Source organism: Mucor mucedo, assembly GCF_025094135.1.
Source record: "Mucor mucedo strain NRRL 3635 chromosome Unknown EV154scaffold_52, whole genome shotgun sequence".
Classification (NCBI taxonomy): domain Eukaryota; kingdom Fungi; phylum Mucoromycota; class Mucoromycetes; order Mucorales; family Mucoraceae; genus Mucor; species Mucor mucedo.
The window spans coordinates 23443-50066 of NW_026252336.1; the positions used below are offsets into that span (position 1 = coordinate 23443).

Sequence of the window (26624 nt, forward strand, 5' to 3'; positions counted from 1 at the left end):
CTAAAAAAGCTGTGAAAATAAGCTGATACGTCTACCTCCATATTCGCCTGAATTAAACCCGATTGAACAGTTTTAGACAACCAACAAGAGGAAAATTGAAACGCCACAAACTGTTTATTAAGGCAGGTAATGCCATAACTTTGAAAATCTATACAACTTTATCTGTCACTCTAGACGACAAATCATTCAGTGTTATAGTAAAACGCCATTCTAAGCGTTTTGAAGTCAAAAATACATATTATTCTTAGATCAACTCGATTCAACTTATTGTGACATTTCTTTCAATTCAAACGGACAAGATTTCTTTTTCAGTTACAGAAATTTAAATTTCCCAAAGTGACAAGATTTATCGTTCGCACCCTAAATTAGGGTTATCATAACCCCCTTGAAGATAAACTTGCGTAACTTTTTTTTTTCCCACTGCATGTAATAATTTTAATTACATCTTCCTCCCTTGATAAGCACGGATAGATAAAATATATAGATATGAAAAAAAAAATGATTTATAGGATATTAAAATGTATACATTATAGAAAAGGAGGGGAAGGATGAAATCTATTTCACACGATTTTTTTATATATATATAAAGGGTATTCACAAGTGATTAGACAGCAATGACTCTTCGATCGGACAAGGACGTCTTTTTTGTTGTTGTTTGTCGAATGGATGCAAAAGGGGTACGATTCAGAAGCGTAGAAAATGATCCGTACATGATCCAGGCGGTAAATGACATTGCAGAAGCACATAATTGCACAAGCACTTTCATATTATTTTTGGGCGGTACTGTCTTCACCATTTGTGCCTCTTGCTCCTTCTTTTTCTGTGGAGGTCCAAAGAGGGATATGAATAAGACGCTCTTGAGATAGGAACCCACCTGAAGTAACACCTTCCATATCTCTTCATCTTCATCTTCGTCCTCTTCTTCGTTATCTGAATCGAGATCAAAGTATGAGGATTTATGCAAGGATTCCTTGACGGGAGTTTCTGGTAGGTATTTCACTTGGGTGATATTGGGATTAAATCGTACACTTTGTTTGCCTGATTCGGAAACACATTTCGACCAATAACGATCGTTGGTGATCCAATAGTCTCTTTGCAGCATGACGCTGGTGGGTGCACGCTTTTTTAAGACGGGTTTGAGTGAGAGTGGTTTCTTTGTACAAGGTGGAATGAGGGTGGGTGATAAAAATGATAATGATGGATGGGTATTTAAATCAGATGATGATTCAGGTGGCATATACAAAGGTCCGTAGAGCCCTATAGATTGAGTTAGTCTCACACGTCCCTCTAAAGTAATAAACTACATTACATGTAATATCAGACTCTTTTTGCCTAAGAATACATAGACTATAATTAGACACATGCACATACATATTAGAAACTGAATGCATACCAATTCACGGCTGATGGATGTATCATTGGATTGGAGCCACTGAGATTGTTTGTGCAGGATCGTGCCATTTCTCTCCAGATTGCATTTTGGTATCGAACTTGTCGAACGGTTTCCATGGAGAATTTTTTCTGTTCTTTCCGTGTCAGTGGTTTGTTCATCATAGCAAATGCCGTTTTGGATTTCTGCCGACGAAGTTCTCGATGTGCTTGGATTAAATCACTACATGACCATTCATGCGATAAATAATCAACACTAACGCAAGCTTTCATTTTTTGGGAGTAGGGGAATAAATAGTTAATAATAATAAAAAAAAGGCAGACAGAAAAACCAAAAAAAAAAAAAAAAAAAAAAAGTGTGATTTTCCCCTTTGGCCCTTTTATATCTTTTTTATATTTTTCGAAACACTTGTTTAGACCAAAACAAAATCGCGACCTTCTGACATACCCACGGCTTTTTTTTTTTTTTTGTATATAATACACACACAGACCTAGTTACACGTACATAAACTTTTTCATGTAGTTCATCGATTGATTTTTACTTTTTACCCAAATAGTTGTTTTCTGTATTATTTCTCCTTGCTTTTTTGTTATAGAAAGGTCGGAGTTTTTGTTGACAAAAAAAAACCATGGTAACGCAGACATAAAGAAAAAGGTGTCATGCGTTCTTATTTCTCTCACAGTATGAATGCGCGGAACACAATGGATTACATGTTTACCTTTCTCCGAGAACTAAAACGTATGTATCCAAAACAGTCTTTTTAAAACGCCAACGCGGAATCTTAAAGGAGGAAGGCGTATTAGATATAAAAAAAAAAAGGGCGGTTATTTTCCTAAAATGCCATTTTTAATATTGTTTTAAGCTATGCACACATAGCTGGGCTTATCCAATTTTGTGGGACGCTTTTTTTTTTGTTATATAAATATTTTAATAAGACATGTTGATGGCATATGAAGAAAAAATAATTGCACAGTTAAAAAAAAAAAGGACTGGTAGTACCATTTTTCTTTCAAAAAAAGGTGTTACACGACCTGATGACTTTATGAAGTACACATTACGAAAATCTTGAGCATATCTCATGATGTCCTAAAAAGAAAGAGAGAGAGAGAGAGGCGTGGGGAAGAACTACTTCAAGGTCATTGACAACAAAAAGTTTCATTTGAATGACCTAAAAGTGAATATTCAACCCCACATGGAGTATGCTTTTAACAAAAGAAAATTATAAGGAGATTTTTTTTTAAAAGGATGTCACGATTCAATCTCGTAATATGTGCATGGAGCGGGGAGATTTCATTAGCAACATAGAAACATGTTTCACAAAGCTCTGTTTAGGTGTAAGTTAATTAACAAATGATCATTTTTCTATCGTATCAAGACGCTCCATATATTAGACAATATGCACTGTAGTTGTGACTCAGTCTTGACCGCGAGAGGATTGCCATCTGCTGGTAGATTCTTAAAAATGCTCACATTGTCAGAAAGCACACGTTGCTCTTTTTGTCGCAAAACAGGTCTACAATATCAGACCGCATTTTGATAGACGCTTTCCATACTTACTAGTAATATAAGAGGCTCACAATGCCTACAATGGGTCACAAGAACTTTGGTCTCGATTCCGGAGGAAGAAACCTAAGAAACAGCTACTATCTTCTACATAGATATTGAAGTTTCTAATAAGACGATATATATACGTGATTTTTTTTATGATATTCATGACCAAGATCATGATAGTAATTATGTAATTTAAAGTAGTCCTTATCATGTAGCAAAGACTAGCCACAGCCAATATAGATCCGCAGAAACTGGAAAACCATTTTTTTTTTTTACATAAATTAATTTTATGATACCCTTCAAATAATGGGCTAGACTGCTGATTTATTAATAGTTCGTGAGGGCACGGTAGCTTGTGTTTAACACACTTGCAGAAAAAAGTATATCCGACATACAGCTAAAAACGGATCTTACTATACATGAAACTCGATGTGTTGTTTATGTTTTTGGAGGGAAAACGCCCCCGTCTAGTTTGCATGCCTGAGCATCAATGAAAAAGAGAGAGGGATTGAACAGTGGAAAATTGCTCTCTTCTATTTCGTATTATCAATCATTGGGAGCTATTAGGAATGATAAATCAGAAACGAAAATGAAGAAGAAGAAAAAAAGCCACATGCAATCATACATTTGTAAATGACGGTTTTATGATACAATATTTGTAAGACATTAAAATATTAAAAACAGGCGTTTAACTTCCACAATAATAAACGCCTCCTCTTGTGTACACACCTTTAAAAAAAAAACCTTAAATTTCTCCTCTTTTATTACAGCGCCACCATGTTAACTGTTGCTGATTAATAAAAATTTTAAATTTTGATGTCCTTATTGCAATTGAAAATGCTACTTCCCCCAGTGTGCATTTACTCTTTTTTTATGGTTTTGTTTACATAGAAGAATACCTTCCATGCGCAGGTAGTTAGTTTTAAGCTCGAAAAAAAAGCACTTGTCTGCAGAGAGACAGACAGAGAGAGTTTCAAGTCTTACAAAAGCACCCAGAATCTCTATTTGTCTACATGAAACAAAATAAAGCAAAAAGGAATGCGTGCAATACCAAGCTGATGAGATGAGCGCCTGAGGCTAGAACCCTCGACATTCTTATTGATTTATTGTCTGGTTAATTCAACGATTTCTATAAAGACAGTGTATACTCTTCAGTGGCGGCGTTGCTATGTCAAGAAATAAAAGAACACCTTACAGAACCATTTACTGTTTATTCAGAGTGACCTTCGTTTAATTGACATTGCATTTGGGGATAACATATTACATCGACCATCATGAGACAGCAAGTGTCTTTAAAGTTACCTACCTTTCTCTAAATTTATCTTGCTTTTATTGGTACAATAATGCTTTAACCGCTATTCTTTAACAATGTGTGTTTTAAAGGTGTGGTTTCCCTCCCCAAACAGGGTTAAAACTTTGCAGATGTATAATACGCCCCGCCGTCATTTATTTAAAAATATATACATATATAGGCAAGCATTTGTTTTGAATAGCGGATGAATCCGAAACCATACACAAGTGACGATAATTTGGAATGTCTAACCTTTCATAACATCACCCTATAATATTATATACAAATGATTGTGGGAACATTTTGATTTTTTTTTTCGCATGTTATTATTGGTAAAACTCTTATTGCTTTGACACAAAACTCTTCTTTTTCTATCTAAAACATTCCAAATGAACGCATCTAATAACGATTGACAAATACAATGTAGATCATCTTCTATGATTGCCAAGCCCAATAATAATAATAATAATAATAAAAAGACATGAGCGCTTAAACGTTTTGGAGGACATGATAGCACATGAGTGCACACAGATGATTTCTTTAATGGCACAAAAAAAAAAAAAAAGTAAGCGTGTGATACATTTACTCCCAATTGTGGAAATAGTTCCAATTAAAAATAAGGTTAACGGGCGTTAGTTTGCTTATTCATGCAATCGATCAATCAAATTGACGTTTGTGTATAGTTGTGTTGTTGTTATGGATATGAAATCAATCAAACGGAATATTTTATTTTCGTCCGTAGATGGTAGAATATAATTTATATAAGCAGATAGATTGGTTAAATAACATTTTGCTGCAGCAAAAATATATATGTACACATATACACCCATTTCTTACTTATTGATGGGGATGGGAGATTGAGGTTGTAATTGAACTTTAGAAAACTCTGTTTCATAGTTCTCCGATTTAAAAGCCCAAGCAACACAGTAATGAGCTGATAACAAGTGCCACTCTTCCAATTCATCTAAAATCTCTAGCCTTGCCATTCTGATTGTTGGGATGTGAGTCCTTAGGATCCATACGGAAAAACGGCCCTATTTCTTACCTTGCAATTTCTTTTCTGTCCAAATACTTGTCGTGAATAGTATTGATGTCGACAGCCTTTGCGTGTTGCCAGCCCAAATCCAAAAACCTTTTTTCTTGATGAATCAAATCAGGAAAGGCATGAATGCCCTTCAAATCAATATTCCGACTTTTTAAGTTACGAATCATCATTTTTCCAAAAGCGTCATCGGGATGAATTTGTTCGTATAATGCAAAAAGCGTATTTTTCATATAATCCGTAATCCATTTCAAAATGGTGTTTGTATCCTCAGGTGCCAAATAGATGAATACGCATTCCGATAAAAATAAGGTAGGCGCTCTATCGATTCTCTTATGTTAAAAAAAAACCCCCTTTCTTCTATGTCCGCTACTTACGCGAGATCTAATCCTGCTTCGACTAACTGATGAGCGATATCTGACCATTTTCTTAAATCGGCACCCAACAAACAGTAACTCGTGCTCTTCAAATCCATCCCTCCTCGTTCGATTTTCACTTGATCAAGATCGTCTAATAAACAGGATAATTCTTTACGTTTCTTGATCAACATGGCTTTTTTCATGGTAATCTCGGGAAAATCCACTTCAAAATACTTTGACAAGTGGCTTGATAACTTTTCATTCTCCTTGTCTAAATTGCCAGCCTATGTAAAGCGTGTAAGTTCTTTTTTTTTTCGTCTTTGGTGATAAGTTTGTTTTTACCTTGATATTGAAATACCTTGTATCAAATCCTGCACCCAATGCTACAATTTGTTTCTTTGGCCCTTCCATGGCTAAAAATTGTGACACGAGGGAATCAATAGCATAACTACGAATAAACGTGCCTTTTTTAATACATTAGTTACATGCCTACTTCAGAACTACTCCCACATATGATCTTACTCACCTCGATTTATAATGGGTGAACGTCTCACTGGCTTCTTCACGAATAAATGAACAAAAGGGTCTTGTAAATAACCCAAAGTCACTGCTGAACTGAATAATAATGTCATCAACACATGCAAGGTTGAATGTAAGAAAAAAACAAAAAGGTATTTTTACCATCGGCTGACAGTAGCATCATCGTTCGTTCCTCTTACAACATCATCGCTTGTTTGTCTTTCCTCCTCAAAGAAATTCATTTTGGTGGAGAGGATAAAAAAAAGAAAGGGAAAAGCTGTGTCACAGCCCTCCACATTCACTGAGGACGAGAAACAGTCATATAAAATGCGGGAGTCTGGCATGAATTTATCATCTCACGTACCTTTTTTTTTTTTTAAAAAAAACAGCCAAAACGTGACTGGTGGCATTGCGCAATTTTGTTTCTTTTAAAATGGGAAACTGTTGTCAAAAGTTTCTTTTTCACAACTTTCTTGAAACATGGAACCAGCTTTTTTCGGGTTAGACCCATTATTCCACACTCATGTCAAATTGTTTATTAAGGATGTGTTAAAATTGGAACGTGTGCCCGATGTTTCCCTTGGTATGGATTTAATGTTAAAGTACATTGGCAAGAACTCATTCAATGCTTTTTGCTTTTGTAGAGGTGTTCCAACTTTATGATCATGTCATAAGACTGGTCGAAATCTGCGGGATTGTTGTGGCCGTTGAAAATTCAGGTGGAAATATTATTTACACAGGTAAAGAACAAAGTATTGGTTGAAACTCATAATATACTAAATTGCTGACTCGGTCTGTATATCTGTAGTCGATGATGCCTCTGCCACGATAAGTTGTTGCTTGTTCAGTGACAACATGGATGTCAATTACGTGCCCTTGGAACTTGGCACTGCAGTGAGAGTACGTGGAAAAATCAGCACTTATGAAGATAGAAAGCAGATCAGAATCTATGACATTTGTAAGTGATAGGTATAGGGAAATCCACATCTGCAATTTGATAATGACCTTCCTTTTTTTTTTAGTCACACTTGAAGACCCAAATGAAGAATTAGTTCAGTATATACATACCGCCACGCTTGAAGTGGAGTACCAAAAGCCGTATCGTTTACCAAGTGCTATCGAGAAAAACAAGAATTCTCTTTTGAACCGATTAAATGACCCTCGTATTGAGGAAGATTACTTTATTAACGGATTTGCAATGGAAATACTTCAATTTATAAAGGCGAGTGGTCAAAGCACTTTAAGTATATGGGTTCCGACAAGAGAACCATCTTTGGTAGAAGCCGCCCAAAGTGTCTTGGAGGTAAGTGTATATTTGGACTATAGACTTTTTTTTTTCTTTGATAATAACAATAAAAAAAAGCAAATCGGTGAGGAAGTGACGGTCAATGGTGTAATGGAATTGTTTGGAAAAGCCATTAAAGTTTTAAATGATAATAATTTGGTATTTACATCCAAAGAAAAAGACAAGTTAATATTGGCAAATATACCAGCAATGGAAGGATTCATTGTGAAAGTTATTATTGAAACTTTAGAACTGGTGCCTTACCAAAGTGGTGGGGTCCAGGCAGAATACCTTTTGATAAGAACAATGGATCAATTTGACTATTTGACCAAAAATGATGTCAATCGATTATTGAAAAGTATGATTCTCCGGGGTATAGTATATACTCCTTGTGCTGGAGAATATAGTGTTCTACCTTATTGATTCTAATAATTCCTTCTCTCCTTGCAATTTTCATCTTCAAATGTACATACTCGACGCAATAAACATAACATATTCCTTTGGCTGACGTAATCAAGTGCATTTATCCATCGATATGACTGCCTCTGGGTGTTTGGGCGGGAAGGTATCAGGTTGTACAGAGAAGGTCAAACAGTCATATGATGCAATATGAGGTTAGTATCTTATACGAGTGTCCATTCTTTCTTATTTGTTTTACCACTTTTGACAATACATGCATTCATAAAAAAAAATATGACGCCTGTAAATACTCATGAAATATGATTCCTTTCACATCCTTGAAAGAAAAAAAGTCATTCATCATAACGGAACAGGCCTTAAGGAATCATGTGAAAAATTGTTTAATCTTGCAGATCTTTTTTTTAATCCGTTACACAAAAAGAACATTTCGCGTACAAAAGCAAAACTTTAATGCTCATTTTCTCGACATCCAATGAAGAAAGTAACCATGATATGCACACGGATGTGATGAGAATTTGACGGATTATTCAAAGGATAATACATATGTTCAAAAAGTAGTGAAAAAAAAATTAAGTTTGTAAAAGTAGCCTAGACAAAATCAACAAAATCAACAAAAGAAGAAAAAAATTGGTATAATAGAGAGACTGCTGCGAAAAAAACGCCCTTTTCCTTTTTATCCTCTTTTAAACATTAGAACAGAGAAGTTAGCATGGCTTCAGCACAAGGAAGACACTCTCGTCTCTGTTCGTTTCCGTTAAATCTATCCACTTCTTTACAGATCGGGCAGTGTTCCAAAGGCCGTAGTAATCCCTAAAAAGATTACATTGAGGAGTCTGCTGGTTGTCAAAGTCGCTAGGCAATGGCCTTGGTCGTTGTCTGTATCGCTTCATTCGGATTTCAGTACAACAATCTGACTGGGGCTTGTCGCTCTTTGTTCCAGGAACTTCTTACTAAAACTAGTGCCACACCCGTTGCTTGGTGGAGGGTGAATATAGAGCGTGTTACTAGACGGTGGATGGTCGTAGCCGTTTGAAGCCAGTCGATACGTTCTTGGTCATTGGAGTTGGTGTGGGTTGTTATTTTTGGTCGGGATCTAATGACAGTAGGAAGTTTAGTGCCCGAATGCATCTTGTAAGTGCTTTGCCTTGTTTACGTCTACGCTAGAGATATTGCATTCTATAGGCAGCCATAGATTGGCATCCTGTTGGACAGTTACCTCATCTACACGGAATGTTAACCTTAAAGCCAATACTCGTCCAGGTGCGGTTGCTACGATTCTACTGCCAGGGTAAAAAGCACCACCCCAACATGGTGTAGGGGGTATTTGGTCCTGGTGATTCTTATGTTGCGCATTGTGGGCAGGTAGCATGTAGAATTATTAGGTTCTGCATTGAAGATGGTTTATCGGAATTTACTTTTTGGGTCAGGATGTGCTTCCACCTTCTCGTGGTCTGGCCTGTTAACCAGCTATTTTGTGCTGGGAACTAGGAGAAGTACTTATTAATATAGTTTATATAATTTTCATCAAATAAATTTTTTTCTTTTTTCCTTTGGCTTGATCATAATTGACTTTTTATATGTTCATGGTAAATTTTACAAACTTGTGGTATAAGAGAATAAGAATGGGACAAATGATCCTATTTTAGATTTAGTAAAATGTTTTTACCTTAATATTTGCTAATAATAAACAGGCACCAGTAGTTTTTTTTTTTTCGTTAATGTCGTGTAATCTTGTATACAAAAAGGCCTTTTGTCTGCTTTTTATGCAATTAGAGTAGTCTATTTTAGCTTGGGCGTAAATGTACAGATATAATTTACTGCTGTAGGGATACCTCCACAATTGTTCATACGTCAATTAATCAATACACGACAGGTAATGTATTTCTATGATTTAAAGGCAATTCAAATCATGCTACAAACAGAAATTAAAAGAGCCTTCCGGGCAGCTAGATAGGACTTCATACTTAATTAGTTAAAAAAAAAAAAAGGCAGAATTTTAAAACCTATCCGCCCACATAACCTCATTCTTGAACTCCCACCCGACCTTCCCCTTGTTCATACACGTTTTTTATCAAAATTTCCAAGTTCAGTCTAAACAAACTTTCTTCATTCCTCATGGCTAGTAAGAGTAAAAGAGAATATTTTTACGCAGTGAGATCGGGTATACAACCTGGTATTTACAACACTTGGGATGAATGCAAAGCAAACATCCACGGGGTCCAATCAGCCATCTATAAAAAATTCAAAACAAAAGAAGAAGCTGCTGCATTCTGCAGTGATCCATCCAGCAATTATCGATCGGAGAGCTCTGTCACCAGCGGTCATGTCAATGTTAAATCTGAGAATAAACGATCTTGTAGTCCAGAACCTGTCAGCTTCTGTTTTGATTCTAGACCATCAATGAAACGTGAATCAAGCCCAATCAGCATGCCAAGCTACGCTGCCAGAATCACTCCTCAAGGAGAAAAGAGAAAACACGAACCAGATTATAAAGACGAAGCACCTACTTACACCAAAAAAAGGCACTCCGTAGTTTACACTGACGGTGCGTCCTCAAATAACGGAAATGAGAATGCTCGAGCAGGATATGGCGTATATTGGGGAGATAATGATCCGAGAAATGTCAGTGTACGTCTCCTCGGCAACCAAACGAACCAAAGAGCCGAGGCGAGTGCTGTGATTCATGCATTGGAACAAAGTTTGAACGGCAGCGAACCTTTAGAAATCATCACGGATTCACAGTATGTTATCAGTGCTGCAACTGTGTGGTCAAAGAAATGGGTTAAATCCGAATGGAAATCAGCAACAGGAAATGAAATTAAAAATCGAGACTTATTTGAGAAAATGTTGAGCTTGATTGAGAAGAGGAAAGGTGAAGTAAGGTTTACGCATGTACGCGGTCATCAAGGAATTGAAGGAAATGAGAAGGCGGATAAACTGGCTGTTGCCGGTGCTAAAAAAGAGCGTATAATGCCCTCATTAAATAAAAATAATAATCCCCTTTAGTTTACCCAAGTAATCACACTTTCACAGGATATTTAAAGTAGAGATGAGTAGTGGTCTATGAAGCCATTGTTACTATTTTTTATCACGCTTAATTCATGTCTCGTGATGGGGTTTAATTGATGGAAATGTGCATAAAATTCTATGTCAAACTAGAGCGTATTATACAGGATTTATTGAGTGCAATTCAGGATAATATAGATAAACCGTTTTCAATAAAAAGGCCTATATTAAGTTTTAGTTTAGAATAGTCCAATAAGATTAAATTTGCTGCATCTCCTATACTCGATTGCAATGATCAAGCCTGCAAATAAATAAAAAAACCTAATTCGGAGTTACGAATGTGACCATGAAAACATTACGCGTCTCTGGGTAAGACTTACGCATTCATTTTTGTTTAGTTCGACAGAGCTTCTTTTTTATAACAGTTACCAAATAAAATCATAATGGCCAACAAAACAACTTTAGGAAAAGGTGGTTTCAGTTTCGAGAATTACACTAGGTAAGAAAATAATAATATAAGCGCGAAGTTCGTCAACCTATATCAAAAGTTACTCATGTTTTTAATCTGTAGAAATAAAGCACTTGAATCAAGTGGCGCCAAACCTCCCAAGGCAACCAGTACCGGTACCACTATTGTCGGTGTTGTGTTCAAAGTAAAGAAAGAGTGTACATAAATTCATCGAAGCAAGAAGGTCTCATCGCATTCTTTTCTTTTTATAGGATGGTATTTGTTTAGGTGCTGATACCAGAGCCACAGAAGGTCCCATTGTTGCAGACAAGAACTGTGAAAAGATTCATTACATTGCTCCCAACATGTAAGTGATGCGTAATTTTTTGGTCAAGACTTGAGAGTCTAATACTATTCTTTTTTTTTTTTATAGTTATTGTTGTGGTGCTGGTACTGCTGCAGATACCGAATTTACTACCAACCTCATTAGTTCTCAAATCGAATTACATAGTTTATCAACAGGAAGAAAGCCTCGTGTAGTTACAGCCATGACATTGTTGAAGCAAATGCTTTACAAGTAAGAGAACGAAAAAGAAAAAGATTATTGGAATCAACCTCATTGCAACTTGGGACTAAAAAACTATATTAGATATCAAGGTCATATTGGCGCTGCCCTTGTTTTGGGTGGATTTGACGCAACAGGACCTCAATTATATACCGTCTACCCTCACGGTAGTACCGATAAATTACCTTATGTCACTATGGGCTCAGGTTCTTTAGCAGCCATGAGTGTTTTTGAAAGCAAGTGGAAGCCCAACATGAGTGTAAGTATTGTGTTAGAAGACCCCGTGTGTGTGTATGTGTGTGTGTTACTTACTTTAGACTATAGCGCCAAGAAGCTATTGATCTTGTTGAGCAAGCTATTGAAGCAGGTATTTTCAACGATCTCGGTTCTGGTTCCAATGTCGATATTTGTGTTATTACAAAGGATGATGCCGACTATCTTCGCAACTATGGAACTCCCAACGAGCGTGGCGTTAAGGAACAAAGTTACCGTTTCCCTAGAAATACGACTGCTGTTTTAAAGGAATCTATTCACAAATTTGTGAATGTAGCTGAAGGTGATTCTATGGATATTTCATTATAAAATGGTTATTTTTTTTTTGGGAATAAAATAGTAAAGTAACAATAAAAAGACGCGTATCGGATACGAAGTGAACTTTTTATTGGACTGGATGGGGAGAAGCTGATATTGGTAAAGATTGGAATGTAATTGGCTCTGACCGAAAACAAATATTATTGCCTTGCTCTTATCAAACAAGTTGAATAGTTGATTGTCGGATGTATGTTGTTCTTTAAAATAAACTCCGGCAGTTCATGCTTATGCAGATCGTGATTTTTACCTTGAGTTACATTTTGCCAAGGTGTAGGATTGTCGACGAATTTTACACTAAGTCAGACGCAGCTATGCTTATTAATAGCCATAATTACTGGATTATGATTCATTCTACGTTTTTAGAAGCCAAAATCCAAATAATATAAATACCTGTTGGATTATGAATTCTGTTACCCTTGCTTGTAAAAGTAAAAGATCCAGACATCAAAAATATGCTCGTTCATTTATGAGATTATATCTAATTGTATTAGGGTGAGGGCTAAAATTCACCTAAACATATGAAAGACACTATAATACTTCTTCGATATTAGATTAATAAAAAACAAGGGTCAATGTAGAATTAGATGGTCCCAACAGGGTTGATTTCCCATCACCGTTATCGCATCAATATTTGTAAGTAATTGACATGCATCATTCACTGTCACTTATGCATATTTAGGCTTTGACGAGGAACAAACTTATTTTAATTATTTTCTTAGCAGTGTCAGACAAAATGATAAATGTTACAAAGATCACTTAGCACAACATTAAACATTTTACCGTGTTGATGTTAATGTTATTTTTTATCACTAGAAACGATTATACAATTATGAGGAAATCATCTATATCGTACAATGTCAGGACTAAATAATTTATAAACGTCAATGGCGTAGATACAGGAAGCTTCTCGAACGAATCAAATTGCCATATTTATCATGCAGACAACATATTTATGGGGCTCCATGATATTTACTTGAACAGGAAAAAAGCCTATTATCAGAATGGAGACGATGCACACGATGAAATGCTTCTTTCAGGAGTAGTGATGTTTTTACAAGACACATTAAATAGATGTCCTTTAGACAAAAGTGTTACTCAAAGAACGTTTATGGATTATCATTTCTCGATTACGCTTCCTACACACTGAGAGTTTGGAATACGAGAAGATTTAATACGTTCTATTTTTATTACAGCTGGCTTGATACAAGAAGATGATAACTACGATTGATTACTATTACTTCTAAACTTGAATCCGATTTTCGATACCTAAAATCCGTAGAGGATTGTGAACTCAAAATTGGCATCAAATACTTACTGTATGGTGGGTTAAATTGCATCAGTGATAAACTGATATTCACTTTGGAATATTTTACGATATACCATCCCCTTTTTACAGCAGTCGGTGGTCATTATGTTGTAAAAGAGCTAAAATCAGTTTACTTCACCGTACCTGTAGATCCCGAGATCAAATACGGTAATAAACAAATTACAGTCGTTTTAACGCCAAAGGGCGTTTTTTTTTTTTAAAAAAAAAAGTGCGGTAATAAATTTTCACAAAGGGCGGTTTTGATTTATCACAAAAGGCAATTTGATTTCACCCAAAAGGCGGTTTTTTTTTATTCCAAAAAGGTCAATATTAGAAAATACTTTATTTATGCATTTAAGGAAACGATTTATGGAATGCTGAATGAAATTCTGCAAATGTTCAACTGGAACTTTCAATAGCCCTTAAAGTGAGGCTTCCACATCAGCCAACTTCTTCTGACGCTATCCTTCAAAACTTTTCAAAACTGCCCGATAGAGTTGAGCTCAAGGGAATAAGGTAGATAACCTCGTTCAATAGTTACAGGCTCGATAATATTTCGCTCTCTTTTGGAAGCTGCTTCGTCAATATCAGTGTCTTTGGGCTCTTGTTCTTCACCTATTTTAAGTAAAGGCTCAAACATTATGGATGGTAAAATGGACGAATGAAATCATCCTGACATAAGCTTGTTTATCAGCCTATAAATAAAGCTGGTTCACACACTTTATTCTTCCCTTTTTCTTTTCCCTTAACATACTTCTTATATCGTTTGAAAGTAACAGATAACGTAAAAAGGTTAGTTAGTAATGACTCTTGTTTCTTTCAAAAGACGCTAAAATGAAAAAAGATATTATTGCGGTATTGCAGCTGAGGCTAATCTTTGCTATAGGAGGACGACCTCCTAGGCAGATTTCTTGAGTTTTGGAACTCACAGCCTGTGAATAACAGGGATTGCATTGTAAATGGTTGCAATCATACTGGCTGGTTGGTCTTAGCTTAAATTGCTGTAAGTGGTATAAAAAAATACGTTTGAAAAAAATACGGAGGTCTAGGCATTTCCGAAATAAAGAGGTTCCGGTTCTTAAAAATTTCAGATCACCAATATTATTGTACAGGTCCACTTTTCTTTTCTCGTCATGTATTTATTTTGACAGCCAAAGCTCTTAATACCGTATACTACCAGCATGACAGACAAAAGCGTCAGCTTGTTGTGTGAAGCAAGTAAGTATACAAGCAAATAATTGCGTATAGCTCTAACATTTCGTCTAAAGGTGAAAGAGAGTTGAACACAATCTATTTTAAAAACACGCATGTAAAGTCGTGAAAAGTATTGGATCTGTTCAAAGCAGTGCTGGACACATACAAGCCAAATTCAAACGATTGTGTGGATATCTTTATTCAAACATTTAAGAAATTCGGGTCGCTGTACTCTTTGACAGACAAGAAGCTCCAGTGTACAATGAATTGTATGTTTGAGAGGTGCCAAAGCGTCATCCGGTCTGATGTAGCGCGAGCGCTCGTATTGAAAGAACGCGTGGAGGTAAGTGATTTATTGAATACACGATTCTATTCTCTAATATGCTTCAATTTGCCCACTCTCAACACAGCAAAGCAGAACTTTTTACTGCGACCATATCACTGAAGCTGTATTGAAGAACGAGACAAATGCAGTTACGAACTCTTCGTCTTTATCAAACACAGCAACAAGCGCAGCAGCGAAGAGAACAATTTCTTTGGATTCTGCACAACAATCAAACAAGAAGCCAAGACGTCTGAATGCCAGTTATCTGAAAGCACTAAGCTGTGATAAACAACTGCAATGTTTGGCCGAGCATTAGTAAGTAAAATGGCTAGAATTCTCGTTAGCAGCTTCTGTTATCTTTTAACACCTCCCTCCATGTTCACTAGTGGCAAGAACAGCCTTCTGGACCTGACCTCGCCTGGTGCTATCCCTGTTCGCTTTGCCAAAGCTAAAAGACACACCTTTCATCTGATCTTTAATTGCCATTATCCTTGACATACACGACGGATGAAAGGGCCATTCTTACCAAAACTATCAGAGCAAAGTCATTGAATGATATACAAGGTATAGTGATGGATATTCGGCTGGTTCCTCGCGTGGGGCTGCAGTCCTACATCTACATCGCTCTATCAAAGCTGTAAGTTGAATTGGCTCTATTATGAATGATTAAAAGTGTACTCACCGTTGCTTGTATTCCAGCCTTTTATTGTACCAATGCGATCTTTTGAAAGAAGAAACAAACAAAGAAGGATGGTATCAAGGACATCTTTATGCAGACGTTTTCGATGCAGTCTTTTTATTCGATCCATGCTATGTTACGAAGAGGTAAAATGAATCAGGGCACAATTATACCAAGATGTTTTCTAATATATTTTTTAGAACCGAGTGCCATGCCACAACTATCAAATATCTGAGAAAGATCAAGCAGATTCCTGACGACGAAAAGGACGTCAAAGTTGATTTGATCTTGTTCAACAGTCAGTTGGGTGATATTTTCTCGTGCGAAGACAAGCCGTCTGTGGCCAAGGAGGCGGACGTGCAAGCAGACATCAAGAAGGGTAAAGACCTGCGAGAGAAGCGCCTGATTTATATCAAGTCTGTCCTGCCACATGAATCACTTATTAGCTCCATTGAAGTTACCAGCGCCCAATTCTACGGATTATCTTTGACAATCTACGGATCCAGAATGACAAATCAAGGCGCCATCATTCATTATCAGAAGGCCGTTGCCAATCTCCCTACAGCCCTAAGCCCACCAGAGATAGCTCACTTTCTGCTTACTGTCATGTCTCTTTATAGGTGAGGTAAATAAATTTACTCTGTTCATTCACAATTGGCATTAATAGCGCGCCATTGGATTGGATCTGAAAAAACTTACAGCAATGCACCAAGTTAATTTTAATTCCACATCGCCAAGCATATCCACCATACTTGCATCATGAACCATGATTTTTTCTACTGTCGCAATATAAAGAATTGAATATGGCTAATGTTGACGTTATTAACGTATCAAATCGTTCTGGTTCTCCGAGTATCTTAGACAATTCTTTGAAACTTAATGAACTCGATCAACTTATTAATACTCAGATCCGGAATGAAACCCGTGAATGTATGCTTCGCTCTGCCACTCGCTGGCACGAGCTAGGTGAACGCAACAACAATTATTTCTACCGGATTATCAAGGAGCGTCAGTCTAAGCAGACTATACAATCTTTAAAGTGTTCCGCTGCTGGTTCGGTCTTGGTGAAATCAGACGATATTATCCGGAAAGCAAGAGGTTTTTACCAGACGCTATATGTATACACCCGATATAATTGATGATGCACCAATTGTTTCCCTTGGCTAGTATTCCCGATGATGTGGTGTTGTCTTTGGATGATTCTGATTCTGTGGCTGAACCTATTTTAAAGGTAACTTTTTAAGATCTGGTCTGCATACTCCCTTTGGTGAAAGCCCTGGCCTAGATGATCTTCCTTTCGAGGTGTACAAGTACCTTTTTGAAATTTCGCCTGACGAAGACTCAATCAACAACAAAACCAGATAACTTAAAGAGGCTTATTAAAATATGGAAGAAGATTCTCAAAGATTAATATTACCACTGAAGTGGAAACCGGGCGCTGATCTGATGACTAAAAGGCTGCTAAGTAATCCCGAAATAATGCGTATGATTATTCAATCACTTCTTGGTAATACATCGATATTTGTATTGCGCGTTTGAAAATACTAATATATAAGTTGTATGTAGGTTCAGATGTTTGTTCGGATAGCTATTCAGTAGCCCCAACAGAATGGGCTGATGGTAGTCGGTCCGACATGGTTTACGCGTCCAAAATCTTCCCACCTATATTAATTGAAGTTCAATACCATGTTGATCAAGAATTTATGTTCAGGCTTTTAAAATACTGTTCAAATGTTTATTTCCGTTACAAAGAACAACCCGTCGTACTTGTCATAGTGACTAAATCCATTTCTAGCTCTGAATTTAAAAATGAATTCGACCTCCATGCCGATGGACTTCTACTTGAGGCAGTTTCCAAATTCTGGGCTAAGCGATGCTATCTGTTGACTTCGGATGCCGTGTATAATCATTTCGACAAAGCAAACTTGAATCCTATGGCAGCACTGGCTTACTTCTTTACACACCATACTATGACTCAAGTACCGCGACAACATTGGGGAGACCCAATGCTAGCATCAATATTCCGTATTGTGAATAGTTTATTGGATAAGGAAGATAATGCCATGACACTCCGATCAGACACTCAATACTACTTAAGACAAGTAAAAAGAAATCTAGAAGAGATTATCGAAGACTGCAACAATCAAGGATCTAGCAGTACATCAAAAGCACTAATTCACGCTGAAGAAGGGCTTCTCTCTATTAAAAAGATGGAAAATGATTTAAAGGGCAATAATGAAAGTGGAGAAGAAAGCAAAGGCCCAAATATGTATACCATTGAAGATGTTGAACTTATTGAAAACCTTTGTAAACCTGGAAAACGAAAAAATTGGAGAGAAATCTTTGATAAAGGCAAAGCAAAAGGCCAATTTCAGTCATATAAATCATCTGATAATCTAAAAAGCTCGTATTATCACCTTAAAAAAAGAATCAAGAAATCAAGCGAGAAATCCAAAAAGTGATATATATAAAAATAAAGTTTTATTGTTGAGTCCGTTTGTGTGCTTCACAAATTAAAGATATAGTTTGGGTGTTTGAAGGGTGCGATAAGGTGAATGATTTGTTGGGATTTGATATAAAGTGACACAACGTAAAAAGTGCAGATGGAAATGTATTACATACAACAATTGATGGCATTCGTGATAAATACGACCAGTAATAGTATCGCATTCTTGATAAATACGGTTAAAAAGTGTAGAAATTGACGGCATTCGCGAAGATTACAGTCAAAAATTAACCGCCATCGCCGCGACGGCGGTCGAAAATTCATCGCATTTTTGCTTTTTAATATTTGATCAAAAATTGACCGCGATAGAAATTTTGCGGTGGACCATCATTAAAATTCGGCTTAAAATCAATGTGGTCATCCGTCACAGGTTGGGAGAGTAGTTTACGCTGGATCAAACTGAGGTCTCTGTAAAACTGCTCAGGACCAGTGGGAGGCAGGTCCAAATAACACTGGATGTAAATGCCAGTAGAAGGAAACAATTTAATGCAACAACGCTTACACCAAACATCCTTGATTTTTTCTTGCAATGAACGACAATAAAACTCTGGTCTAATGCCATTGAAAAAGCTAATGAATGTTCTAAAGACTTGCTTTACTCCATCAAACACAATGGAAAAACGGTTTTTGAGTGTGATTCCTTCTTCAGAAGGCACACCCAAATTGTTTGAGCAAATTTGAATTCATGATGGCTTTGCTTATTTTTAAAGTGAGCTGTCTTTTGCAGTGGACAACGTCATTCAGCCTGTTTGCAAATGCTCGCTTGCTTGAGGATTTTGTTGGTGATACATCCTATCTTAATTTACTCGTTAGGTCTTATGACACTCCTAAATGTTCCTAGATCTCTCAATAACATTATGCTTGCTGTAATAGTGTTCGGTAGAGTCGTAATGAAGATTTTCCAGGCCTGTCATTGTAGGCTAAACATAGATACACTCCAATGGTATTTTAGATAGTTTAAATATGAACGTAAATGTTTTTAATTTGTGCACGATTATTATTTTATATAAACTAATAATTTCTGATTGTACCCCTCAAGATTAATTTTTTTAATTTAATTACATGACAACGCAGCATGAATTCGTCTTTTTGGCTGTCTTGTAAAACATTTTTGATTGGTTTGATAATGCCTCTGATCGATCCACCAAAGAATCAAGCTATTTTTTTTTAAAAAAAAAAAGTGAGTCGGATTGGGTCTCTTTTTCTATTATGTTCTTTCTCTAACCTTTTCACCACGCTGAAGTACAGAATCAATGGTTTTATGCTAAATATATACACACATGTAAACAATAAATACAATAAATCCTCTCCCCTCTTTGAATAATAAAAAAAAATTTACCAAAATAGCTGTGGTTTCGTCCAATTCTTTTTGAACCTTCATGATGGTATCGGCTTGTTGAGGATCTTGATATTTGACAAGATAATCTCCCAATTCAGGGTAGTCCAAAGTATCTGCCTTTTTCCATGTGTCTGTAGGGAACTTGACAAGAAATTCATCCATGATCTTGTTTAATAAAGAAAATGCTACTCGAGAAGGGTAGTCTTTATCACTAATAATCATGCCACTGATACCTTGAGGATGCGTATACACATGAGCCACATTATCTGAACACGAAGGTATAAGTTCTATTAGCCCACCTTTCTTATCATGTATATATTATAGTTGGTGTTTAAATTACTTTCACTCTCTACGCTTTGTCGTTGACCAGCAGGTGTGCGTTCTGCAATCGTAGCTGCCGAGAAATTCATAAACTCTTGAACACTGTCCCCCCATTCAATAAAACAGATGAGCAAAACAAAACAAAAACCATTCCTGTATTCTTTTTATTGTTTATTTTCTAGTTGTACCTGCCACGCTGGAAATAACCAAAACTGGATAAATCGAATTGAGAAGTAAGGATTTTAGCCTTGTCAGCATCTTTACGCAAAACCAAGATGGAATACAATTTCATTATATATAAAAAAAGAGAAAGAAAGAGAGAGTAAAATGTGAAAAAAAAGAAAAAAGTCCGCCTTTTTATTTTAGCTTTTACAAATACGTCACGATTGAACTACTTGAGAAACAGGAGGGAATGGATTATCTTTACCCAAGACAAGAAACATTTTTTCATGGGATAAATAACCCTTCATATATCCCTTGAAGATCATGTTGGCCAACATCCATTCAGCTTCTTCCAAATCAACATGCAAACCTTCGAAATCCAGTGCCTTTTGAAATGTTTGAATAGGAATTCTGGTATTCATTCCCAATACAAGATAGACTTTGCGAAATAGTTGTCTTATCGCAATACTCTCGGCCTTTTCAATAGCAAAATACGTTCCCTGTCGAATCAGTAAAGGTTCTGAACTGGTTAAGGCTACATTGAATGCCTTGACATCCCCTATGCGGATGGCTGTAGCCAAATCACTGTATACTTGGCGTGTCTTTGTGAATTTATCAAATAATGCATGTGTGGGTAAAATACCTCGCATTAATTTAACGGGCAGCAGTGTCTGCAGGATCAATCTAATAACACATCATTGTTTAATCCTCCATAGACAAACATCTCTTTCCTATACTATACTCACTCCTTGTTCTTTCGGTGCTTGTTGGTACATTCCTTAAAGGCCAAATCCAACTCGAGTTCAGCCTTTACATAATCCTCTTCCAAAAAATAAAGACGACCGAGATAATAACGGAAAGTGACACGATCACTCTTGGGGAAATAATCGAGACTGGGCATATCTGCTGCTTTAACGGCACGTAAAATATTCTTGCACAAATTTTGTTGTCTTAATTTGAAATAAATGCGGAAAAGAATGCCAATCATACAGTAGGTACCATACTTCTTGGAGGAAGCAAGTACACCTCGATCCGTAATGCAGTACGTGAAGGATTTACTAATGACGTTGGCTGCTTCCTCGAGTTTTTTACGTTGACCCTCTTCTGCGACTAATTCATCATCGGCTTTCGATGCCACGATGCGTAATTCATTGTTGATAATGTATAAGGTAGGTAAACACCAGCGTGTCATGCTACCCATGCCTCTCTGGAAAGATCTGCAATAATAATAAGATTAGCATTTCGGTTCGTGTAGCTTTTGATACACTACTTTACTGCACAACTTCTTTTTGGGATTCAAAAGCAGCTTTATAATCGCCTTCATCGATGTGAAGAATTGTTTTCACATGTTGGGCCACTACTTCGTTCCAAGGCGCATCGAACTTGTTTCTACAAATCAAGTCAATTTGGGTAGGCTATATTATTCTTTTATGTTAGCATTTGTCAAAGGGGAGAAAAACCATCATTTGTATTTATATATACTTGAATGTTGTGGTGAATGATACTCTTGACATGGGCACTATGTAAAGAAAGCAAGGGAGCTAAAGCTTTTCCATTTTCATTGTTGATATGACTTTCAACTTTATTAAAATACGCTTGAACGCCAAGCATAGTGTGTATATAAAAAATGACTGGAAGAAAAAGAAATTTTTATTTTTCAACGCCCCTAACTTTTTATTACGCGCGTTTGAGTTTGTTTCAATACATTTGATGCTTTATGTCCATAACATGTGTTTCTTTTCTTATGAAGTGGGAGACAGTTTCCCAGTGACTGAACAATTGAGTGTACGTGATAGCAATGTAGCTACGTATTCAATATTGAAATATAGTAGAAAGGATGTAGTCTCTTTATTTCAGGGTTGTTTGGATACGTATTTCATTGTTGAGAGGCTGTTGATAGGCTGTTGATAGGTGTATACTACTGCTAAATAAAAAAAATGTTGCATTGTAAGATCACGAGCGATAAAGGAAATATTCTTTAATTAAAGAATGTGTTACCTCTGGCTGATAGTTCATTGCCGTCACTCACAGTCTTGGCATTCAACTTGCTTTGATAAAAAAACCAAGTCTTTATCAATTCTTATTTTATGACGTTCTTTTCTATAAGCCATCATGTGTGCTGATACCAAAAGAGACTCACCAGGTACAAAGAGCTAATCTTATACTTTTCAATCGCCGTTTTGTTTGCTTGCACGGACGTCATGACTAAAGTTTTTTTTTGGTAGATTAAAAAACGCTTAGCCCTTTTTTATTTTATTTTCCCTTTTTCCTTACTTTTATTTCTTTTTATAAAAAATGGACCAACCAGGTGGAATAAAGGTGGTTGATGCCGAACCTCAAGCTGCCAACAATAACCAAACTGCATCTTTGAATGCTAATGCACTTTTAAACAATACTTTGGATGGGTTTGCCAACTTGAGTTCTCGTTTCAACCCTTTTGCACAAAAGTTAAATAAGGGTCTTGGTCAAGTGAGACAGGTAACAGAAAGAAAGAAAAAGCGTGTATTGTGTAGCGTATTAACTTTTTTGGCTTAGTATGCTCAAGAGAAATTAGGTACAGCAGAAAATGTCACCGAGTTACCTCAAGAATACAAGGATTTAGAAAAGGTAAGTTGTTATATATCGCAAGGGAAAACGATTTATTTAAAGAGTGATGTGACATGTAGCGCCTTGATGCACTTCGCAATGTTCAAACCAACTTGCTCAAGGTATCTCGTACGTACGGAACACCTGGTTACGATTATCCAGTTCAACTTCAAGATACCTTGTATGGTATGACCAATACCGTGACTCGAGAGATCCAACATTTAGCTTTAAATAACACTACCCCTGCTTCTGACCGTGCTGTCGCTCCTGCTGCTGTTGTCGAAGAACCAAAGACATTACTTCATGGTCTTGCCCGTGTCGCCTCTCAAGGCGCTGAATCAGTTGGTGTAGATGAACCTTTAGGCACCGCACTTTTCAAGTACGCCACCATGACCGAAAAAGTAGCAGATGCTCGTGTTAGAATGGATCACCAGATTGTAGAGCATTTCAATAAACCTGTTCAAACAACTTTGAATTCCTCCATCGAACAAGCTTTGAAAGCCAGACGTAACGTACAATCCATTCGTTTATCCTTGGATGCCTGTAAGGCCAGATATCGTTCTGCTCGTCCTGAACGTTCTGAAATTGCTCGTTTGGAAGTCGAACAAGCAGAGGATCAATTCGTTGCTGCTGTGGAAGAAGCTACTAACTTGATGAAGGCTGCTATCGAAAACGTAAGTACACACACACACATCTTTTCATCTTACTTACATCGAATATATGATGAACTCATTCCACCTTTCTTCCTTTAAAAAAATTGTAGCCTGAACCTTTCCGTAATTTGGCCGATTTAGTGGCTGCTCAACTTCAATATTTCAAAGAAGCACAAGAAATCTTATCTGATCTTGCTCCCGAGTTGGATGAAATTCAAGTCACTCAAGAATCCTTGTACAGAAATAGTCGCGTCTAAAACTCACATATCAAAATCACATATATTAATAATAAAAACACAAGATAAACAAACTCTTTTTCACGTTAACCATTCTCAAGGCATCGTAAATCATTCAGAGTAGGTTTCTAAAATAGTTTGGGCATGTAAAGATAACATAGTATGATTTGTTTTCTTTTTTCTCTCTTTAAACAAGCAATAGTCAGAACACACGCACATATTTGCGCTTACTATTAAAACGATCAAGCGTCCTTTTTCTTTTGGTTAGCAATCGTTTAAAATGTATCTTTAATTGCTCACTATTTTAGCCGACTCAAGTAATATGAACCTGTAAATTGGTGTTCTGAATGAAGACCAAAATGTTTGCGCAAGTACCGACTAGTTATTGAAGGATCGAGTGTGGCCAACTACAAGCAAGTTTCAGTTTCAAGATACTATTGTAGTCTATGGTCTCTTTCCCTAATCGATCATTCACACACTCTCTCTCTCTCTCTTTCTCTCTCTCTCTCTCTCTCTTTTTCTCTCTCTCTCTCTTTCTCTCTCTCTCTCTCTCTTTTTCTCTCTCTCTCTCTTTCTCTCTCTCTCTCTCTCTCTCTCTCTCTTTCTCTCTCTCTCTCTCTCTCTCTCTTTCTCTCTCTCTCTCTCTCTCTCTCTCTCTAAAATCTCAAGTCTAGTTCAAACTATCTCATTAACTTTTATAGAACTCACACTCCCAATCAGGTATAGAAATTACACTCCCATTAATTTTTTATTTGCTTTAGTTTTTTTCTTCACCCTATTCTTGAGATAGATGAGTTTAGGCATAACTCTTTTCTGCTATTTCAAGCGGTAATCGATTTGCATAACGTACTTTTGGTACTCCGGTTATTTTTTAGGTGTGTGTCTAGCTTTGATACATATTATAGCTCTACAGTCTTTAAGAACTTTAAAATTTCTGACAGCTTCTTGCAGTACATAATAATAATATGCTTTTTAGACTGACAAGCAGGTTGCAACCAAGTGAGTGAAGTCAGTATGTTTGTTTATAGCCAAGAAAAGTTTTTTTAGCCTTTTTTTTTTTCTTTTTTCTTCGTGCCAAGGGTCCTATTAGGGTGATTCCTGATCAGCGTACACGAAAGCACACGACACATCTTGGACTCCAGGTAGATTGCTTTATTCGAGTAATTTGTTATCAAGTGCCATTTGGGGGTGGTCCCCCGAAGATGCCAGGTTTCTAGGCTTTTTGCTGGAGTACTGAATTTTGACGGTCTGTCCTGGGTAACATCACCTTTCCCACATGGTATATGTGGCAGCCCTTTGTGGTTCTTTAACAAGCTACTAAAGCGTTTTCAACAACACTTTTACCTTGAGGAGCATATTTCACGAAGCCCTAGCTTAAGAGCGGGAGTTGTTAGGTGATTCAAAGCAACATTCTACTTGCCGGTCGTGCTTCAAGAGTTGAAAGAAATGGGTCCCTCGTCTGATTAGTTGGTAATCGGCTTGTATATGGCGTAATTTCAGTAGTGAATGCACGTTGCAACGCTGAGAACATGGTGTTTCGACCTCGTGGTAGTGATTTACTAGAGCCCCGTTTTATAGCCATCAAAAACAAAAAAAAATTGAGGGTGAGTGCATACGGAGACTGACTTCCTCGCAGTTGCACTTGGGTGGTTTTCTTTAATGAAAACTGGCTAGCGAGTCTCCACTTTTTTATAATAATAAAAACCACATTGTTTTTCTTTAATCTTTTATGTCTTTTTTTAACCTTTTATGCTTACCTCACTGTAAATGTCTCGTATTTTGGGTGGATTTCTACCTGTATATTGATCATACCCACCCATGATGCTGCGTATCTCTTATTGTAAATACGATTTTTGACGCCCTGTATTAGCTGGAGCCTGCTGATAATCACACAATTTAAGCTGGGCAAGTTGAAAGGTAATGATCCTCAATAGTTTCCCATATAAGTGCTTCAAGTGGCCGACGTACCAGTAGATTGCTTGGTGTTACACAGGATAGAATCATGCATATAAATAATAGAAATTATCATATAATCGTTACCAGAGCTACAAAAAACTCTCAAGGATATCGTCATTCAACCTAGTCGCGAAAATGGGGTTGACGTCATTTATGCAAGTAACAAGTGTTTCAACATTGTTAACTAAAAAAAAAAAACATCCAATTCAAATATCAAGGCACAATCACCACACTACCTCGTTGCAACTTCATACAACTGCTAGGCCCGACTATCCACTCAATTATACAAACCAATAATATTTGCGTTCAAAATGGATGTCATTGTATTGATGCGGAGGTCGCCATCAGCACCTACTTCTTGGTTGCATCTGAAGCAAATAAACTAAGCAGATCTGCCTTGATAATTATAGTATTCTTCAGTTCAGCAATTTTACTAATGCACTTCGATTTCAATTAAATTATCCCGACAGCCTTGGGCGATAACACGATCAAGCTGATCTGTCCAGTTGCTATCATAACAGAAGAGACATCACGCCAACGATTATCAAATTAAAAATGAGGTTTGTTATGTCAGTAGCATAAAAAGCCGTGATAATTCGCGTTTCTATGGAAGAGAATATAAGCCTTTGTTTATATCTTTGTTCACACCTCTTTACACAATCCAATTGTGAAGTACAAACCAAGTAAATCAGCTTCCTTTCAGATTCTTTGTAAAACTCTTAATGTAAAAGACAACCAAGACTGGATACTAGTATCAATTAAAAGTAATTGTCAGTGAATATCTTTTTACATCTGTCTGAATGTATTTTTTGCTATTGCTTGGAATATATTTGCATTTGTCTAAAAACATTTTTAAAATGATTTCCCTTTGGACGAATTTAAAGTTATACTAGT

General features: G+C 36.7%; 13 protein-coding genes across 13 annotated transcripts; 7 read left to right on the plus strand and 6 right to left on the minus strand.

Moving 5' to 3' along the window:
• Window positions 1-294: 294 nt before the first annotated feature.
• Window positions 295-1738, minus strand: EV154DRAFT_244356 (uncharacterized protein). Its single transcript, XM_051594570.1, has 3 exons — window positions 1394-1738; window positions 1310-1332; window positions 295-1257 (listed from the first exon to the last, which is right to left on the minus strand). Exons 1-3 carry the CDS (start codon window positions 1660-1662, stop codon window positions 605-607), a joined length of 945 nt encoding a protein of 314 aa, XP_051457069.1. The 5' UTR covers window positions 1663-1738; the 3' UTR covers window positions 295-604.
• A 2997-nt stretch (window positions 1739-4735) lies between these two features.
• EV154DRAFT_444097 (S-adenosyl-L-methionine-dependent methyltransferase) lies at window positions 4736-6476 on the minus strand. Its single transcript, XM_051597047.1, has 6 exons — window positions 6315-6476; window positions 6160-6248; window positions 5976-6097; window positions 5652-5917; window positions 5278-5595; window positions 4736-5219 (listed from the first exon to the last, which is right to left on the minus strand). The coding sequence occupies exons 1-6, from the start codon at window positions 6392-6394 to the stop codon at window positions 5066-5068; spliced, it is 1029 nt and encodes a 342-aa protein (XP_051457070.1). The 5' UTR covers window positions 6395-6476; the 3' UTR covers window positions 4736-5065.
• Window positions 6477-6542: 66 nt separating this feature from the next.
• Window positions 6543-8105, plus strand: EV154DRAFT_510561 (uncharacterized protein). The gene is made up of 5 exons (XM_051601712.1): window positions 6543-6735; window positions 6797-6892; window positions 6961-7110; window positions 7175-7455; window positions 7516-8105. The coding sequence occupies exons 1-5, from the start codon at window positions 6633-6635 to the stop codon at window positions 7858-7860; spliced, it is 975 nt and encodes a 324-aa protein (XP_051457071.1). The 5' UTR covers window positions 6543-6632; the 3' UTR covers window positions 7861-8105.
• A 393-nt stretch (window positions 8106-8498) lies between these two features.
• Window positions 8499-9372, minus strand: EV154DRAFT_552071 (uncharacterized protein). Its single transcript, XM_051605029.1, has 3 exons — window positions 9011-9372; window positions 8809-8985; window positions 8499-8667 (listed from the first exon to the last, which is right to left on the minus strand). Exons 1-3 carry the CDS (start codon window positions 9224-9226, stop codon window positions 8548-8550), a joined length of 513 nt encoding a protein of 170 aa, XP_051457072.1. The 5' UTR covers window positions 9227-9372; the 3' UTR covers window positions 8499-8547.
• A 1866-nt stretch (window positions 9373-11238) lies between these two features.
• Window positions 11239-12531, plus strand: EV154DRAFT_465209 (proteasome subunit beta type-7). Its single transcript, XM_051597686.1, has 6 exons — window positions 11239-11362; window positions 11435-11516; window positions 11584-11678; window positions 11745-11888; window positions 11961-12135; window positions 12201-12531. Exons 1-6 carry the CDS (start codon window positions 11307-11309, stop codon window positions 12456-12458), a joined length of 810 nt encoding a protein of 269 aa, XP_051457073.1. The 5' UTR covers window positions 11239-11306; the 3' UTR covers window positions 12459-12531.
• Window positions 12532-14885: 2354 nt separating this feature from the next.
• On the plus strand, window positions 14886-15787 carry EV154DRAFT_603026 (uncharacterized protein; the record flags this gene model as incomplete). Its single annotated transcript, XM_051607326.1, has 4 exons — window positions 14886-14991; window positions 15042-15310; window positions 15378-15607; window positions 15679-15787. Exons 2-4 carry the CDS (start codon window positions 15230-15232, stop codon window positions 15785-15787), a joined length of 420 nt encoding a protein of 139 aa, XP_051457074.1. The 5' UTR covers window positions 14886-14991; window positions 15042-15229.
• On the plus strand, window positions 15600-16685 carry EV154DRAFT_244481 (uncharacterized protein). Its single transcript, XM_051594571.1, has 4 exons — window positions 15600-15607; window positions 15679-15929; window positions 15992-16117; window positions 16172-16685. The coding sequence occupies exons 2-4, from the start codon at window positions 15865-15867 to the stop codon at window positions 16593-16595; spliced, it is 615 nt and encodes a 204-aa protein (XP_051457075.1). The 5' UTR covers window positions 15600-15607; window positions 15679-15864; the 3' UTR covers window positions 16596-16685.
• Window positions 16686-17384: 699 nt separating this feature from the next.
• On the plus strand, window positions 17385-17983 carry EV154DRAFT_387163 (uncharacterized protein; the record flags this gene model as incomplete). Its single annotated transcript, XM_051595056.1, has 2 exons — window positions 17385-17436; window positions 17544-17983. Coding segments are annotated over 2 exons (492 nt in total), but the record flags the coding sequence as incomplete, so codon positions are not given.
• A 758-nt stretch (window positions 17984-18741) lies between these two features.
• Window positions 18742-19440, plus strand: EV154DRAFT_510572 (uncharacterized protein). Its single transcript, XM_051601713.1, has one exon. The coding sequence runs from the start codon at window positions 19233-19235 to the stop codon at window positions 19431-19433; it is 201 nt and encodes a 66-aa protein (XP_051457077.1). The 5' UTR covers window positions 18742-19232; the 3' UTR covers window positions 19434-19440.
• On the minus strand, window positions 19441-20446 carry EV154DRAFT_510573 (Longin-like domain-containing protein). The gene is made up of 5 exons (XM_051601714.1): window positions 20326-20446; window positions 20157-20239; window positions 19817-20082; window positions 19703-19741; window positions 19441-19634 (listed from the first exon to the last, which is right to left on the minus strand). The coding sequence occupies exons 1-5, from the start codon at window positions 20427-20429 to the stop codon at window positions 19536-19538; spliced, it is 591 nt and encodes a 196-aa protein (XP_051457078.1). The 5' UTR covers window positions 20430-20446; the 3' UTR covers window positions 19441-19535.
• Window positions 20447-20465: 19 nt separating this feature from the next.
• On the minus strand, window positions 20466-21932 carry EV154DRAFT_510577 (uncharacterized protein). The gene is made up of 4 exons (XM_051601715.1): window positions 21782-21932; window positions 21575-21714; window positions 21046-21516; window positions 20466-20983 (listed from the first exon to the last, which is right to left on the minus strand). Exons 1-4 carry the CDS (start codon window positions 21908-21910, stop codon window positions 20518-20520), a joined length of 1206 nt encoding a protein of 401 aa, XP_051457079.1. The 5' UTR covers window positions 21911-21932; the 3' UTR covers window positions 20466-20517.
• A 492-nt stretch (window positions 21933-22424) lies between these two features.
• EV154DRAFT_510580 (uncharacterized protein) lies at window positions 22425-24276 on the plus strand. Its single transcript, XM_051601716.1, has 5 exons — window positions 22425-22442; window positions 22525-22777; window positions 22835-22906; window positions 22966-23559; window positions 23649-24276. Exons 2-5 carry the CDS (start codon window positions 22595-22597, stop codon window positions 23793-23795), a joined length of 996 nt encoding a protein of 331 aa, XP_051457080.1. The 5' UTR covers window positions 22425-22442; window positions 22525-22594; the 3' UTR covers window positions 23796-24276.
• Window positions 24277-25153: 877 nt separating this feature from the next.
• Window positions 25154-25594, minus strand: EV154DRAFT_552079 (uncharacterized protein; the record flags this gene model as incomplete). Its single annotated transcript, XM_051605030.1, has 2 exons — window positions 25154-25458; window positions 25532-25594. The coding sequence occupies 2 exons, from the start codon at window positions 25592-25594 to the stop codon at window positions 25174-25176; spliced, it is 348 nt and encodes a 115-aa protein (XP_051457081.1). The 3' UTR covers window positions 25154-25173.
• Window positions 25595-26624: the final 1030 nt, after the last annotated feature.

Bases quoted from the DNA above. Each gene is read 5' to 3' on its own strand.
- EV154DRAFT_510580 (XM_051601716.1), top strand. From the start codon at position 22,595: ATGGACCAACCAGGTGGAATAAAGGTGGTTGATGCCGAACCTCAAGCT. The intron at 22,907-22,965 runs GTAAGTTGTTAT...TGTGACATGTAG, and splicing joins AATACAAGGATTTAGAAAAG to CGCCTTGATGCACTTCGCAA. The intron at 23,560-23,648 runs GTAAGTACACAC...AAAAAATTGTAG, and splicing joins TGAAGGCTGCTATCGAAAAC to CCTGAACCTTTCCGTAATTT.
- EV154DRAFT_244356 (XM_051594570.1), bottom strand. From the start codon at position 1,662: ATGAAAGCTTGCGTTAGTGTTGATTATTTATCGCATGAATGGTCATGT. The intron at 1,333-1,393 runs GTATGCATTCAG...ATGTATTCTTAG, and splicing joins CATCCATCAGCCGTGAATTG to GCAAAAAGAGTCTGATATTA. The intron at 1,258-1,309 runs GTAATGTAGTTT...CTCAATCTATAG, and splicing joins AAAAGAGTCTGATATTACAT to GGCTCTACGGACCTTTGTAT.
- EV154DRAFT_510561 (XM_051601712.1), top strand. From the start codon at position 6,633: ATGGAACCAGCTTTTTTCGGGTTAGACCCATTATTCCACACTCATGTC. The intron at 6,893-6,960 runs GTAAAGAACAAA...GTATATCTGTAG, and splicing joins TGGAAATATTATTTACACAG to TCGATGATGCCTCTGCCACG. The intron at 7,111-7,174 runs GTAAGTGATAGG...TTTTTTTTTTAG, and splicing joins GATCAGAATCTATGACATTT to TCACACTTGAAGACCCAAAT.
- EV154DRAFT_465209 (XM_051597686.1), top strand. From the start codon at position 11,307: ATGGCCAACAAAACAACTTTAGGAAAAGGTGGTTTCAGTTTCGAGAAT. The intron at 11,363-11,434 runs GTAAGAAAATAA...TTTAATCTGTAG, and splicing joins AGTTTCGAGAATTACACTAG to AAATAAAGCACTTGAATCAA. The intron at 12,136-12,200 runs GTAAGTATTGTG...TTTAGACTATAG, and splicing joins AGTGGAAGCCCAACATGAGT to CGCCAAGAAGCTATTGATCT.
- EV154DRAFT_244481 (XM_051594571.1), top strand. From the start codon at position 15,865: ATGGATATTCGGCTGGTTCCTCGCGTGGGGCTGCAGTCCTACATCTAC. The intron at 15,930-15,991 runs GTAAGTTGAATT...CTTGTATTCCAG, and splicing joins TACATCGCTCTATCAAAGCT to CCTTTTATTGTACCAATGCG. The intron at 16,118-16,171 runs GTAAAATGAATC...TATATTTTTTAG, and splicing joins CCATGCTATGTTACGAAGAG to AACCGAGTGCCATGCCACAA.
- EV154DRAFT_444097 (XM_051597047.1), bottom strand. From the start codon at position 6,394: ATGAATTTCTTTGAGGAGGAAAGACAAACAAGCGATGATGTTGTAAGA. The intron at 5,918-5,975 runs GTAAAAACAAAC...CGCTTTACATAG, and splicing joins CAAGGTATTTCAATATCAAG to GCTGGCAATTTAGACAAGGA. The intron at 5,596-5,651 runs GTAAGTAGCGGA...GAGAATCGATAG, and splicing joins GAAGCAGGATTAGATCTCGC to AGCGCCTACCTTATTTTTAT.
- EV154DRAFT_510573 (XM_051601714.1), bottom strand. From the start codon at position 20,429: ATGAAATTGTATTCCATCTTGGTTTTGCGTAAAGATGCTGACAAGGCT. The intron at 20,240-20,325 runs GTACAACTAGAA...ATGGGGGGACAG, and splicing joins GGTTATTTCCAGCGTGGCAG to TGTTCAAGAGTTTATGAATT. The intron at 19,635-19,702 runs GTTAGAGAAAGA...AAAAAAAAATAG, and splicing joins TACTTCAGCGTGGTGAAAAG to CTTGATTCTTTGGTGGATCG.
- EV154DRAFT_552071 (XM_051605029.1), bottom strand. From the start codon at position 9,226: ATGCTACCTGCCCACAATGCGCAACATAAGAATCACCAGGACCAAATA. The intron at 8,986-9,010 runs GTAAACAAGGCA...AGCACTTACAAG, and splicing joins GCAATATCTCTAGCGTAGAC to ATGCATTCGGGCACTAAACT. The intron at 8,668-8,808 runs GTAAGAAGTTCC...TAATCTTTTTAG, and splicing joins CGGGTGTGGCACTAGTTTTA to GGATTACTACGGCCTTTGGA.
- EV154DRAFT_510577 (XM_051601715.1), bottom strand. From the start codon at position 21,910: ATGCTTGGCGTTCAAGCGTATTTTAATAAAGTTGAAAGTCATATCAAC. The intron at 21,715-21,781 runs GTATATATAAAT...AGAATAATATAG, and splicing joins TCATTCACCACAACATTCAA to CCTACCCAAATTGACTTGAT. The intron at 20,984-21,045 runs GTGAGTATAGTA...ATGTGTTATTAG, and splicing joins AAGCACCGAAAGAACAAGGA to ATTGATCCTGCAGACACTGC.
- EV154DRAFT_510572 (XM_051601713.1), top strand. From the start codon at position 19,233: ATGCTCGCTTGCTTGAGGATTTTGTTGGTGATACATCCTATCTTAATT.